At 42.0% G+C, this 15,166-nt stretch overlaps 1 protein-coding gene across 3 annotated transcripts; it reads left to right on the top strand.

Moving 5' to 3' along the window:
• The first annotated feature begins 4,012 nt into the window (after positions 1-4,012).
• pcdh18b (protocadherin 18b) lies at positions 4,013-14,756 on the top strand. Of its 3 annotated transcripts, none has more exons than XM_028032341.1 (4): positions 4,013-6,960; positions 7,404-7,459; positions 7,766-7,935; positions 13,252-14,756. In XM_028032341.1, exons 1-4 carry the CDS (start codon positions 4,468-4,470, stop codon positions 14,205-14,207), a joined length of 3,675 nt encoding a protein of 1,224 aa, XP_027888142.1. In that variant the 5' UTR covers positions 4,013-4,467; the 3' UTR covers positions 14,208-14,756. The 3 variants fall into 3 exon arrangements, with proteins under 3 accessions (XP_027888142.1, XP_027888144.1, XP_027888141.1); XM_028032343.1 differs by having other exon boundaries at positions 7,371-7,459; positions 7,766-7,881; XM_028032340.1 differs by having other exon boundaries at positions 7,371-7,459.
• Positions 14,757-15,166: the final 410 nt, after the last annotated feature.

Below are 15,166 nucleotides of genomic sequence, written 5' to 3'. Positions count from 1 at the left end.
TAATAAATCTTAAATGCTAAAGTTGTATTTACATTTACTTTTATTGTTGTTGCCTAAAACCAAGCTGTCTGTCTCAGGTTCTCCTCCGTTTTGGGGAATTTTGTCATTTTTTTTGTCTCCTTTAAACTATCAGCAGATGACTCCAGGGAAAGCACAGAGTGCTTTGCTGTCCCGTCATTTAAAAATGCACACACGGCACAATCCCCCTCCTCCAACGCAGCCGTCTTCTCTCCACCTGCTATGCTGCCTTTGTCACAGGGATCTCCTGCTTCATTTCAATGACAAAGTTGTGGAGCCCCTCACCCTTCAGCCCAGCCACCCTACACCATCTTTGAACTCTTTTCACTAATTTTATGGTCCCTGAGGGCAACTCTGCATTCACCCATCCACCCTATCACTCTTCTCACGTCCACATGAAGCGTTTGAGACTTTATTCTTATTGGAAAGAGTTGACTCTGTCTCGATCCAGAAAGGTTGTGTGCCTGCAGGTTAGTTGTTGGTTTGTACAACTATCATGACGAATATTCCTACTGCAGTGTTGCTGCTGGAACCATTAACTTATTTCAGATCACACATCCAATCCGTCATCTGCACATACTCTTCACGCCTTACAATGAGCTGAAACTCTGAACTGGGAATTAAAGCCAACCCAATGTTATGCTGCATTTCCATTATAAGTGTGTGCAAAGCCTTTTTTGATATTCTACTAATCTTGAAAAAACACAATTTTGCAATTGTGGTGTTTCCATTAAATAAGAAACACAATTCAAATCAAACAAGAATAAGTTTGTTCATTTAGAAACATATTGCTCCTTCATCCTCTGATCATCAGGTTGTTGATCTGGTATGGCCAAAAAAACACCTCATCCTACTGCAAAAATGTTTTATCAAAATTTGTTTTGTTGTTTTTTCTTTTTTAATTGCCGTGTTTCTATTAAGCAAATTTATTTTTGTAATTCCATTTTGCGCATTTTTATGTTCAGTGGAGATGTAGCTATTGATATGATAGCACCACTGAATGTTGCATATTTTGAGTTAAATGGTCAGAATTATTAGTTTAGGGATTCCAATTGATTTTTCAAACAAGGAACACAAGAACTCCAAGTTGTGAGCACAAATGGAGTTCATGATTACACCTGGAGTCTCTAAATGAGATTTGGTTTCCTTCAAAGACTTTAGCTCACAAACAAGTACTCACAAAAAAAATCTCTCCTGGCACAGACAGACATCCAGACAGCCCCGTCAGTGTTCTGTGTTCTTGTGTTCTGTGTTCTTGTAGTGACTGGTTTCATCTTTGGAGATTTTCCCACTTTACCAAAAGTCATGGGGGCTGAACTTCCACATGCTGTTTAACTTCTGATTTAAAAAACAAAACACTGATTCAACTAACAGACAGACAGAAGTGACAACATGATGCTGATGTTCACAAACACACAAGCAGGCTATAAACTCTGCCCCCTGTGAGCCATGCATCATCCATGTGTGTGTGTGTATGGGTGGGGGGGTGGGGGGGGGGTGCGTGTTTGTCTGCAGCCGATGTCCATGTGTTTGTTCAGAGACAGATGGCGGCGCAGAGAGTCCGTTCCCACGGCTCGCACATAGGAATTTAAAATGCAGATAAAATCCATCACAGAGGCCCGTCCGTAGGAAGATCATTTGTTGTGTGGAAACAAACGGTACGTCCGTCGGCCTCATGATCTAGATTCCCCTTCAGGCTTTCAGCTCCAGATGAAGCTTCTGGAAAGTGTTTCTGGGCACCGTCTGTATTCACCCTGAATGATTTTCTGCTATCAGAGAATAATTTTGCTTTTGGACAAATTAATGTCTAATAATGTATAATATTCACCAGCTTTAGCAGCTGCACTTTAATGATTACTTAACAACAGTGTGCCTCCCAGATTCATAAAACTTGCTAAAAATGCCTCCCCGACTGCTTTCATTAGTTGAACTTTAATTATTTTTCAAGGCAGCAAGAGGAGAGTGTTAGGTTTTGTCTATCATGGGCTGGAGCTAATTCTCCCTGGCTGGCTGTCGGCCGGGTGGGTCTGATGGGGTCATGATAGATGATAATTGTAGGTTTGGGTTGTCTGAGGCTCGGGCCAGATGGCCTGGTGCTGCTTTCATAAAGCGCTGCTCGCCCACTTGTTTGCTCTCTGCAGGCTGATCAGCATAGAAGGCTTCCACAAAACATTGTTATGCAGCGAAGGCCATGAGAAGGAGGGGTGGGGTCAGATAGGTGGGGTCAGAGCACCGGTCATTACCTCAGCCTTAAAGGTTCTGACAATCCAATTTAGCCTGAAAGTATTGCTGCATCCTCATATGCCAAATCTGTCACATATTCTCTCTCTGCCATTTGATTTGCATTTAAACAGTAAGAATATGCTGGTTTAAAAATAGTATTATATTTTCACCTTAACTACTTTCCTAGCTTGCATGTTTTTTTTTTTTTTGTTTGTTTTCACAAGCCAACTGCAGATTTTGGAAAATGTCTGAATATTTATTTGAAAAAAAAAAATCTGCTTCAAACATTTTTTTGTCTCTGACACCAAATTTAGCAAACCGGAACTAAGAACGAAGTCTGACTGATGAAAGATATTTTCTGTATCTCATACCTCATTTCACCAACATCAATGATATACTTCACCGATCTCCTGAAAAGCTCTTGGTTTAATTTAGCTTTCAAAATTACACTGAATGTAGTTTAAGACTTTTTTAAGTAATAAAATGGGGATGAATAATAGAATTTAAGAAACTTTAGCAAATTAGCGTGCTTGTTCCTGTTGATGTATCTCTTTCTATTGTGTAAAAATCTGAAGACGTTTTTAAAGGAAAATAAGTTCCGTTGTCAAGGCCACTCAGAAAAGATTAAACTAATATTCCAAAACCAATATAAAGGATCAGATTACAGCTTGAAGATAATCTCAGAGACAAACACCTTAGATTTTCTAGAAATATGACTTGGTCTGAAGAAACTCCAGTGGACAGAATCAATTAGATGAGGCAGGACATGATGTGGAAACATGGAAGCAACATTTGAAGTCAAAAGCCAGGAAGTTAAAGTTTTGGGTCTTTAAAATGGATGATAAAAAAAATGAAAACGTGACAGAGTAGCTTACTGACAGTGAAGGTAATGCTTAGAATTGGCGTCTCCATGTTCTGATCTCAGCCTAGAGACGTTTTTGTAGGAAAAATCACTGTGGCTTAGTCACAGGAGGAACCGGCCAAAATACTAGGAAACCTGCCACAAGATTGTGGATGGACACCTAAATTGTTTGAATCAAAGACAATTTTACCAAACTAAGACTGTGGATTTGAAGAAAGTCATGTAAATTGTCTAAAACATTGTTTTATGCTGAAATAACTTTTGTAATTTAATTTTTGTAAAAACTGTAACCACAAAGCGACCTAAGCGACAGAAAGACTTGATATAGTATCAGTAGTTCATGTAAATAATGTCTATATTATGTTATGAATAATGACGCAGTGTATCTCGTGCGTAACTGCGCACCGTGAGCTCGCTTTAAGCAAGGATGTCCGATGAGCAAAATCCTGAAAGTTGCATGGAAACCAAAGAGATGAGATAATGCTGAAAGCCTCAATGATTTTTCCAACTTTTAAATACGAAATGATTGGCACCTTCCTCTTTTCTTCCTTGTGAGCGCAGCAAGTCTGCAGTTTAGGCACACATAGAGAAGAATCCGAGTTGGCACACGTTCTGAACAATGTAAGTCTGTCAGGGTCAGTGTCGGCTGTGTTAAAATAGCAGAGCCCGGAATAAATTCTTTTCTGCTCCATTGTTGTGGCACACTTTCAATTCAGGGGTGTCTTCCATGTCAGTGGGAGGGTGGAAAAGAGAGGTGGACGGGGCTCCCATGAATAATCCCTCCTGTGCTGCCTTAAGGAGGACATTCTAGCGAATTAGGGAAGGAGGGGTGCTGTGTGTGGAAAAAGAAAAGGGGGGAAGGCAGATGGGTGCGGGGCGGGCGCATAGAGAGAGAAAGGATCCGAGGAGCGGCGACAGGGCAGACTTCACCCTCCTCCCTCACCCCTCCACTTCTCTCTTGCTCTCTGTCTCTCTCTCACGGTCACATGCAGACTGGGAAAAAGCTGCGCCTTTCTTTGCTCAGACACGCACTCTCACTCATCCATCAGCGCGCACAGAGGAGCCGGATGGACATCTGTAGACCCAGACAAGAGTTCACTCTTCAAGGAGACTTCAGTGATCCGGCGCTCTAAAATCACCTACTCTAATTTATCTATTTATATTTTTCTCCTGAAATGTGTTGGAGTTTAGTTTAGTTTTTTTCTCTCGCCATTGCGCAGCAACAGAGGACTTAAGATGCCAGACTTCTGAGGTGACATCGTTTTTTTTTTTTACCGTCCCCCCCCCCCCTCCTCCATTCCCCTGATTTCCCCATCTTCGTGAAAGTATTCACAACAGTGTGACTACGGAAGACGGGGCCAAAAATGATTCAAGCCAAAGGAAATGTCCACTCCACGGTTCCACTGACGCTGCTGCTGCTTCTGGTGGCTCTTCTCCAAGGCTCCACCGGTAAGACTCTTAAATACAAAGTTTACGAGGAGCAGAGAGTGGGGACAGTTATTGCACGGCTAAAGGAAGATGTTGCCGGGGTTTTGTCCAAACTCCCGAATTCCCTGAGCTTTCGGTTCCGCGCAATGCAGCGGGGCAGCACGCAATTACTGTCCGTCCGGGAGGAGGACGGGGAGATCAGCATTGGCACCAAAATCGATCGTGAGAAGCTCTGCGAAAAAAACTTAAACTGCTCGATCGAATTCGACGTGGTCACGCTGCCCACGGAGTACTTGCAGCTGTTTCACGTGGAGGTGGAGGTGCTGGACATTAACGACAATTCCCCGCACTTCTCCCGCGCCATAGTCCCCATCGAGATTTCAGAGAGCGCATCAGTTGGGACGCGCATCCCGCTGGACGGCGCAGTGGACGCAGACGTGGGAGAGAACTCCCTGCACACCTACTCTCTGACGCCCAACAACTTCTTCAAAATAGACGTGAGGACCAGGACGGACGGCGCCAAGTACGCAGAACTGGTGGTGATGAGGGAACTGGACCGTGAGGTGCAGTCCAGCTACCAGCTGCAGCTCACTGCTTCAGATAATGGCGTACCCCCCAAATCAGGATCCACTTTACTCAAGATAAGCATCTCAGATTCCAACGACAACAGCCCGGCGTTTGATGAGCAAGCTTATGTCATCAATTTGCTGGAAAACTCTCCTCTTGGGACTCTGATCATTGACTTAAACGCCACAGACCCAGATGAGGGTACAAATGGGAAAATAGTTTACTCTTTCAGCAGCCACGTTTCGCCAAAGATTTTGGAAACATTTAAAATAAATCCAGAAAATGGCCATATCACTCTCATCAAGAAAGTGGACTATGAAACCACTGCTTCCTATGAGCTGGATGTCCAAGCCCAGGACATGGGCCCTAATTCGATCCCTGGACTTTGCAAAATTGTGGTGAAAATAGTTGATGTGAATGACAACAAACCAGAGATAAGCATCAATCTGATGACTCCAGGCAAAGAGGAGGTCGCCTACATTTCAGAGGGGGCCCCTGTGGACACATTCATAGCTCTGGTACGTGTTGATGATATGGATGCTGGCCTCAATGGGGAAGTGGTTTGCAGGCTGCATGGTCATGGACACTTCAGGCTCCAGAAGACCCATGAGAAGAACTACATGATCTTAACCAATGTGTCGTTGGACAGGGAAAAGAGGTCAGAATACAGCTTGACTGTCATGGCTGAAGACAAGGGCTCCCCCAGCCTTTCTACCATCAAGCATTTCACTGTTCAGGTGCTGGATGAAAACGATAACCCCCCACATTTTGAGAAAAGTCGCTATGAGGTTTTTAAATCTGAAAATAACTCACCTGGAGCATACTTAATGACTGTGGTGGCCTCAGATCCAGATCTGGGCACCAACGGTCAGGTCACATACACCATTATAGATGCTGTGATCCAAGCGAGCCCCATTTCTACCTATGTCACCATTGATCCTTCCAATGGGGCCATCTATGCCTTACGCAGCTTTGATCACGAGGACGTCGGCCGTGTTGCCTTCACTGTCCAAGCTCGTGACGGTGGGAACCCTGCACTGTCAGCCAACACCACTGTCCTCCTCACCGTTCTGGATGAAAATGACAACCCACCCATCATCCACTCTCCTTCTCTCCGGAACCACACAGCTGAGCTTCCAGTGTGGAAGTACGCATCACCTGGTCAGCTGATCAGTACTCTGAAAATCACAGACTGGGACTCTGGTGCTAATGGAGAGGTGAGCTGTTCTATTGTTGGGGGTAATGAAGACGGGTTGTTTGTGATGGATGCCCGGCGGTGTGAGCTTAGAACCAATGCCAGCCTGGAGCAGGCCCCTCGGGATGTGATGGAGATTAGGATTGAGGTACAGGACAGAGGAACCAGTCGGCTAACCACAGGAGCCCTCTTCAAGCTCTCCCTGCAGGAAAACATGGACATCCTCCCTCCTCTTTATCCCACTGGATCCAGCCAGGCCTCGCTGGATCTCTCCCTCATTGTCATCATTTCTCTCGGTGCTGTTTGTGCTCTGCTGCTAGTTGTGATGGTGATGTTTGCAACTGCCCGCTGCAGCCGTGAGAAAAAAGACCCCAGGCACAACTATAATTGCCGTGTGGCTGAGAACAGTTACCAGAACCATCCTAAGAAACCTGCCAGGCAGATCCACAAGGCAGACATTACCTTGGTACCCACTGTCAACGGAACCTTACCCGTTCGGTCTCACCCACAATCTCCCTTGCCTTCCCCAACTCCTGAGAGAGGCACTCTGGGGAGCAGGCATAGCCATCATAGTCGGCAGTCTCTCAACAGCCTAGTGACTATCTCCTCCAATCACGTGGCTGAGAACTTTGCCTTAGAGCTAGCCCATGCCACACCTCCTGTTGAGGTAAGACAACCGCTTTTTTATTACTTTGGCCTCATTCTTTACAGATTTAGCTCAAGCAAAAATAACAGAACTTGTTTGTATTCACCATCAACAACAGAAAGAGAAAATTGATGCAGGATGTGATACACTGACCATTTCTTTGTTCTATATGCAGTCTCTGTTCTGAGTTTTGTTCCTTACTTCCATATTTTGTTACTCACAGTCGTCCCCCTCATGTTTTTGTCAATCATCATTTCAGGGTCAAATCACAATGTCATGTCACCTCAGCGTGTAGCCCTTCCCCTCAATGCACTCCCACCACAAACCCAACATTGTCTTGTGGTCTTGCTTGTGGAATCCATTCATTTCCCCCTCTTCATTTTTCTTTTTATTTTTGTCTTTTGTCTTTTTTGTTTCTTTTGGGATTGTAGCAAGTCTCACAGCTTCTGTCCATGCTCCATCAGGGCCAGTACCAGCCACGACCAAGTTTCAGAGGCAACAAATACACTAGGAGCTACAGGTAATGTACATGCAACATTATGTTCTGAAAGCCTTTGGTGTCAGACTTGGGCAGAAATGGATTACTTTTTGACGTCAATGCTTTCACATACTTCCTTTATCCATAACCAGTAAGGATTTTTTGGCCTGGATCAAAGCTGTTTGCTCCACAACTTGAAATTTCCATAATTTTATGCTAAACCCCTTATGCAGAGCACAGTCTGCCTCTGTGAACTTTATGATCCATCAGTAACATGTTTCCCCCCCAATAGTCATGATAGTGTTACAATCTGTGATTAATGCATCAAATCTTATTGTGACTGTGCAGATATGCTCTCAATGAGATGGATAAGTTCAGTCTGAAGGACAGCGGTCGTGGAGACAGCGAAGCTGGTGACAGTGACTACGAACCAGGAAGGGAGTCGCCCGTCGACAGGCTCCTTGGTGAGGCCTTTACTGAGCTATATTTCCCCGATGGCCAGCACTGTTCGCATGCAGGTACAACCCTGTCCACAACCCGCAACTTCCCTACTGTCTCACTCTTCACCCCTGGGTGCATTCACTCCATCCCAGAACTCTACCCCTCATTTCCTAATGTAGGCTTGAAATTGGAAATTCTCTGTTTCCCATGACTTCTACATATAGTTAGAGGTAGTAACCCCATCTGGAGACCATCAGACAAGTTCAGCAAAATTATTACAATTTCTAGAGCTGTACAATATATTGAATCACAGTCGTCCTCATTCTAGTGACAGACTCAGCCTTCTGACAAAACATGAGCTCAAAGGAGTGATTTGTAAACCTAATCATGTGATGTCATTTCAACATCCAACAAAAATATGGCTCTTTCATCTTTTCCTAATATTCTGCAGCTCTAATGTCTCCTTCAGTTCTTTGGCATGTCTCATCTCTGAAGTTTATTCCTGACTATGTTAATTTGTTTTCTGCTGTCTCTAGCTGTGTCGGTCCTTTGTCATTGTGTTGGTACATAACAGGGGTGGGTGATATTGCCAAAAAATTATATAACAATATATATACTTTTTAATACCTTAATGACGATATCACAGATGATATTCCACACTTTCTGCTTTTATTATCTATTTATTTTCTTATTGCATTTGACCAAACAAATATGTAACTTCAAAACAGCTTTGTTCTGCTTTCTTTTATAAACTATCACCAGAATAGAAGATATATTTTCCAGATTAACTTATTTTGTCACTTGTACTTTGTTTCTTTCTAATATTTTCCCTGTTATATTTATACTGCCTCTTTATTAATATAAAAAGAAATTTTTCAAATTGTTCAACAGCAAATTGCATGTCATCGACATCGCCATTGAAGTAATATCTGTCAGTGTTTAGAGGTTTAGTTTTTAAACTACTTTTACCGCGATAAGGCACTACCCTAGTACATGAGTATTTTCCTCTTTTCCTCTCAAATTGAGCCAGCTGTAATCATCACAAAAGAATACTTAAAATCACACACCCACTGAAGACCAGCAAAGAAATGCAAATGGAGATTAAAATGGGGCCTCTTCAGCCTCTATAGAAAATGGCCTCTGTAATAGTAGACCTGAGATGTTGCATTGCAGCATTTGCTCTGATCTAATGCAACAGAGAAGGGAGACAAAACACAGTTTATTTTGTCTAAAGATGCATCGTCATCAGATCATTTCCAGACTTTAGTGTTTGTTTAACCAGAAGCCAATGCTGTCTCAAAGAGCTATAATCACTGTAATGTTTTGGTACCAAGCTGTAGATGTACAGTGTCAGAAAGGCTTGTGCATCTTTTCTAAACAACTCCATATAATCAGTATAACTATTTGGCATTTAATAACTCATTTATGCTGACTAACAGCTTTGTTTTTCTATTAAAGCATCAGTTTTCAACTATATTGCAAAGTGTGTACTGTTAGGATGATGATTCTAACTCAGTGAATGGTAAAGAAGTTAGAGCAAGGTGAAAACCCTACACTGAAAAAATGTCTCACATTGAGCTGGACTGATTGTTCTGCACGAACTGCTTTTGCCTTGGAAGGTGGTGACTGCTGGTGTATGCACATCTATCCTCACTGTCACTAAGTTTTTAAGATATCTTTCCAAACATCTCTAGTGATCCTCCATTACAGCCAACTATTGCTTCTCTGTGCTGTCACACTGCATGGACTTCCCATCCTCGCTACTGCCCAGTTAACAAGTAAGAACTTGGAACACTTGTTGAGTGTCCTGGCTGACTTTGAAATGCTGAGCTCCTAAGCATCACATATATGCCAGCCTGTGCAGACTAGTTGTGAAGGACACAATTAGTCACTTCCTCCAAAATTCCTCCGTCTGTCTCCTGTCTCAGCAGACGTTACCGAAGTTACAGAGCATCTTCTTTTATTTCCCCATCCGTTTTCTCCCAGTGCTGGTGCCTCTACCCATCCAGCCAGCTTCCCACACAGCCATCACTCGATATGCCATTTGAGATACATCCCAATTAAAGTCTCTGCAGACGGGCAGAGAGTCTCATCGCTAACACCTCCTTCCCCATCTCCCCTCCTTTACAGCTGTGTGGAGGAGCTCAGCTCGTTAGTCAATTTCTTTTTTTCCTTCCTTCAAGCTTTCACTTTCACCCATTGAATCTGAACCTCTCCTGCTTCCCTGATGAAAAGGAGCCATTTAATTGCCATGTGGCAAATAGTTGCTATGGAGTCAGATCTAAGTAGTGCTCATGATTAGGGCCTGAAGAACATAATTGCAACTCAAAGCTCACCTTTCTCTATATGCAGACTGGGCCCACCTCCTGCCCCCACGTTCACTGCATGGTGGAGGATTCTGAGCAGCATTTAGTTTCCTCTTTACAATTATGACTGGGTTTGAGGACCTCTGCAGACTGCTAAATGTGGCAAACACTGGAGTTCTGGTAGACGTAGGAGATTTTTCAATGCATTTTTTGGTCTCTATGCAGGATTTAACTGACTACTGTCTTACTTTCTTCATGGAGTGAGAGGATATTGAAAATAACTAGCCTGATATAGCATGTTTTGACGGAGTTATCAGTCTTTGCTCACCTTCACTTCTGGCCCTGATCAAACTAACAGATATTTTGCTAAATTTATATATTTTGCTGCTTCGCACCACCTGTCGACACCTAAAGATTTATAAAAACTCTTGTTTGTGGTGCATGTGTTGACTGAATCTCCAGAAATGATTGAAAATCGCAACATTCTAGGTGTTTTTATAACTTTTTCCACATCTGTCTCACTTTATGCTGACTCTAGTTTCTAAACATCTCCCCTTCCAAAGAAAATTGGAGCTTTGATCACTGTTGATCAAGGATAGTTCAGTTCAGTTTCTTTAGTGGTTTTTCTTCTAATCTTTGGTAAAATACCGCTAGCTGTGGTTGCCAGAATTTTACAATATAAATACGATAAATTCTGGCAACCACACCTGCTGATATTTTACCGTAATTTAATTGGGATGTATCTCAAATGGCATATTGAGTTTGGTTTCTTTGTTGTTGTTTTTTTGTTTTTTTGTGTGTGACTGAAATACTATGAATATGTTTTGAGCGACAAATGGACTTATGGAATGATTTCATTATATAAAATTATATAAATACTTTGCCTGAACCTACACTAAGTAAATCAGTTTGTATGATATCAAACTTAAGCAAAATACAGTTATCACACACAGAGGAGGAGGTCAATGAATGACTGAGGCTATGTGATTCAAATGTCGGCTGACAGTTTCAGTGAAAAAAAAAGAAAACATTAGACTCTAAAAAAGAAAAAAGAAAAACTCAGGCAGACAGGAAAAGCACTTAAGATCACTTTAAGGTTCATTCTGCTTTTCTTAAACTTCCCATACAAAGCCAGACGTCTGTATGACATCAAGGACATACTGTAAAGTTGTAGCAGAATAATTCCAATTCTGATAGAAAATTCTGATTCACATCAGCTGGGCTTATTTGGTAAAATTAAAAAAAAATGATTCTATTGCCAGTTAATCTTCTTCACAGATCAGTTTGCTGTTTTGTTGTTTTTGCCTGCTCAGATAAATAGAATTGGTAATTGGTAGTAAACAATTACAGTCTTTGCAATTTAGCTGTGCCAGCTTGAATGAACTTGTCAAATGATTTGCTGGCAAATAAATCAGTCACAGCCAAGCTTTCAGGCAAACTTTGCTTGATGCATTCTTCTTTTTATGTTCACAAACAGATCACTAGGGTTAAATCTTTTATTTTCATCCTTTCATCAGCGGGGCACCCAATCAGTCTCTGCCTACGCAGTTTTTTTCTTTTTCCTTCCAGTGCGCCCAAATGCACTTTTCATCTGCTCTAAGATGTATTATAAATGTTCCTTTCATGTTAATGAGGGGATAATGAAGTCCCTCAATGGCACGACTGAAAAGCAGCGCACTCCTTTAATGAAGGCTTTAAGTTGGCATATTTGATTTGTCTAATTTATTCTTCTGAGATTTTCTATTTGAAGATTTAATATTGAAAAGAGTGACATGAAAGGGGAAAATGCAGGGCTTTTAAAGAGGGAGTTATTTTCAATGTGTAATAGGCATTGATCGGCCTTGCTGAATTGTCTCTCCATGGTAAATACATTGGAAGGTAGCAGGCTGAGCTCCTGCAGAGAGCCTTTCAGACTAATTAGGGCAGATTTCTGCCATGTTTAGAGAGCAGGGAAAAAAACACTTAAGAACTGGCAGGGAAATATCAACAAGATGAAAAAAGACATGGGGCCGACTTTTTTCAGCTTTGATTTTTACATTGGACTTATAGTTCCTTATTTTACACATACAGAATATTAATAAAGTGATCAAATATGTTTTTATCAGTTAATTAGCCCCACTAAAAGTAAAATTTTATTTTTTTGTAGGGATATAAATCTCTCAATACAGAGATTGTTTTCCCCATTTCCTGTGAAGAAATAAAAAATGAATGTTATGATATTTAATATTTCTTGATCATTGGTATTTTGTTATCTTCTTTGTCATTAAGTTTTTTTAATGTATGGAAGGTTTCCAAATTTTCTGTGATTCATCCTACAGTCTAGATCATGAAGGGTAAAGTGTGACTTTAGCCAGTGTGGAGGAGTTCTAAGTGAAGCTGTTCTGCTGTCTTTACATGATTCTCTGTATCTTATATTACATTAGAGAATAATGAAGTCTATTATGAAATAATGTCATATGGTTCCTGTTTTCCCCAACGCAGTTGAGACTCTGGACTGCACTTTAATTATTCTTTTATTTTTTGTTTAAGAAAAGTCAGACAAAGACATATTTTCTGCTAAGAGGATACGTTCATCTTTACCATGACTTTTAGCATTAATAAATATGAATGACTTTTTAACTTTAAAAATGACTTTAAAGTATTCTTCCGGTTTCTTGAATTCTCAGACATGTTGTACTTGAAACTGAACAGCATAACCAACATTTTCTAAAAACAAAATACTCAAAATGTCCCCAACAGCTTTAGAGTAGAACGCCAGCAGCAGTTAACTATCTGCCACGGACAGTAGACACATGAAACACATCTTGTTGCCCTGATGATCCCTTTTTTTCTGTTCCATCATCAGCTCAGTGCTGGCTTCCAATAGGCAGTGTGAAAACAAGCTGTCCATTAACATCTATATAGTATATGCATATTCAACCATGCATATTTTTTTACCAGCTTTTACCTGTTGGCTGTGCAGAAAGCCAGGTCTGGATTCTTATGGAATGAACTACAGTTTAATGTTAACGCATACTTTTCCCCAGTATCCACCTGTGCATCAGCTTTCTAGTGTGTACTAATGAGGATTTATCTTCCTTGTTGCAGCTATGAAGCTCTGCACAGAGGAGTGCCGAGTTCTGGGCCATTCCGATCAGTGCTGGATGCCCCCATTGGGCTGCCCTGCCTCTTCCTCTGCCGACTACCGTAGTAATCTCTACATTCCTGGGGAGGAAGCCCATCAAGCCACTGACATCACTCAGGAAAAGGTCCCCCAGCCTTGCACTGACACCTGCACTGCTCGCAATCAGAGCTTTTCCACCTTTGGTAAAGACCTGGGTGGGGAAGATGGTGCAGAAGAGGACGGGCTGGAGGGGGGCTCCAAGTCCACAGACGAAGAACTGTGTGGGACCACCTCACTGCTGTCGGAGATGAGCAGCGTGTTCCAGAGGTTGCTACCGCAGGGTCTGGATTCTTATGTCCAGGTCAATGAGAACCAGAAGGGGACTAGCTTGAGCGGTGTTGGCGTTCCCATGACGGGATCTTTAGACCGTCGGAGGGGTCATCTACCTGGAAAGCCCAGTCCCTCAGTTCACCAGCAGGGTGTAGCAGCCTGGGCTGCGAATACTCACTTCCAAAATCCAGGAAGTAGCATTGGCCCATCTGGGCAACACCAGGTTGGCAGCTACCACACCCTCAAAGCCAACACCAAGCTCAGCTGCCAGAGCAGCAACCATAAAGGGTCACAGGCGCCTAAAAACAGCCCCCAAAACAGCGGCCAAAGCCCCAAACCCACCAGCAGCCCACTCCTGACCGGGCTGGTCAGCCCATCACTGGTGCAGACTTCTTTGGCCCAGCCCCCAGTACAAGCCACACTCAATGGGCCCTCTTCAAAATGGCTTCCAGCCATGGAGGAGATCCCAGAGAACTATGAGGAGGACGATTTTGACTCGGTGCTCAGCCACCTTCAGGGCAAGCGCAGCGACAGCCGGCATGAGCTGGTGGACGCCAGCGAGCTGGTGGCTGAGATCAACAAACTCTTACAGGATGTCCGGCAGACGTAAGGCCCATCCTCTTATTTATTACTGGATGCTCATTCTTTCCTTTTATGGAGAACAAAACTGTGGGTAACCATAAAAGAAATGAAGCTAAGTGACTCTTGTAAGAATAAAAAGACAAAAAAGTGAGACCTGCAATTGTCGTTAAAGTTGCATTTCTTCTGAAATGTTTGTGTTTTGTGAATGCTAAATATCCAAAAAAAATAAGTTTGTAAATGCTGTTTGGTACACAATGTACATTATGTGACTGTATTTATCTTTGTATTTTAAAAATACATTTGTATTCTTATATTTATAAAAAAAAAAAGTGTATATAAATTTAATCAAAAGTCTATTTTTATAATTTAATGCATGTTGAGTCCAGAAAAGATGAATCAAAACTTTGACATGCGATTGACATTCTGCATATTTAAAACTCTTTTGTATTGTGATTCTTTTTTATCTGTCAATATTATATGTATACCTGAGTATGATACTGAATTATTGGACACTTGTTGTTGTGATTTATTGTGAAGAGAAGAGGAGGGTAGACGAATAAAACAGTACACAAACCTCTGATGGCTAATTTTTTATTGGTGATTGTCAAATGTAAATATTAATTTGTTAGATAGATAGATAGATAGATAGATAGATAGATAGATAGATAGATAGATAGATAGATAGATAGATAGATAGATAGACAGACAGACAGACAGACAGACAGATCTGTAATGACCCTTTTGCAGACAAGGGTCTCAGCTTAAAAAAGGGGGGGAAAAACAACATTGATATTTAGTTGCATCCCCAGACTAATTCTCAGAGATGTGGCCAGAATGAAAGAGCGGTGCCATTGCTCTTAAAATCAGAAATGTCATTGTTTACTGGCCGAATGGAAACAAAGCTTTTCCTCAAAAATCACAAAACAATAAAGGAAAGGGATCTGCCTGTGGGAGACACAACTGTGGAGGCAGATGGAAAAAGCTACT

Source organism: Xiphophorus couchianus, chromosome 11 (genome assembly GCF_001444195.1).
Source record: "Xiphophorus couchianus chromosome 11, X_couchianus-1.0, whole genome shotgun sequence".
Lineage (NCBI taxonomy): Eukaryota > Metazoa > Chordata > Actinopteri > Cyprinodontiformes > Poeciliidae > Xiphophorus > Xiphophorus couchianus.
The sequence above is the reverse complement of the archived record's forward strand: the minus strand, read 5'-3'. Positions and strand labels throughout refer to the sequence as shown.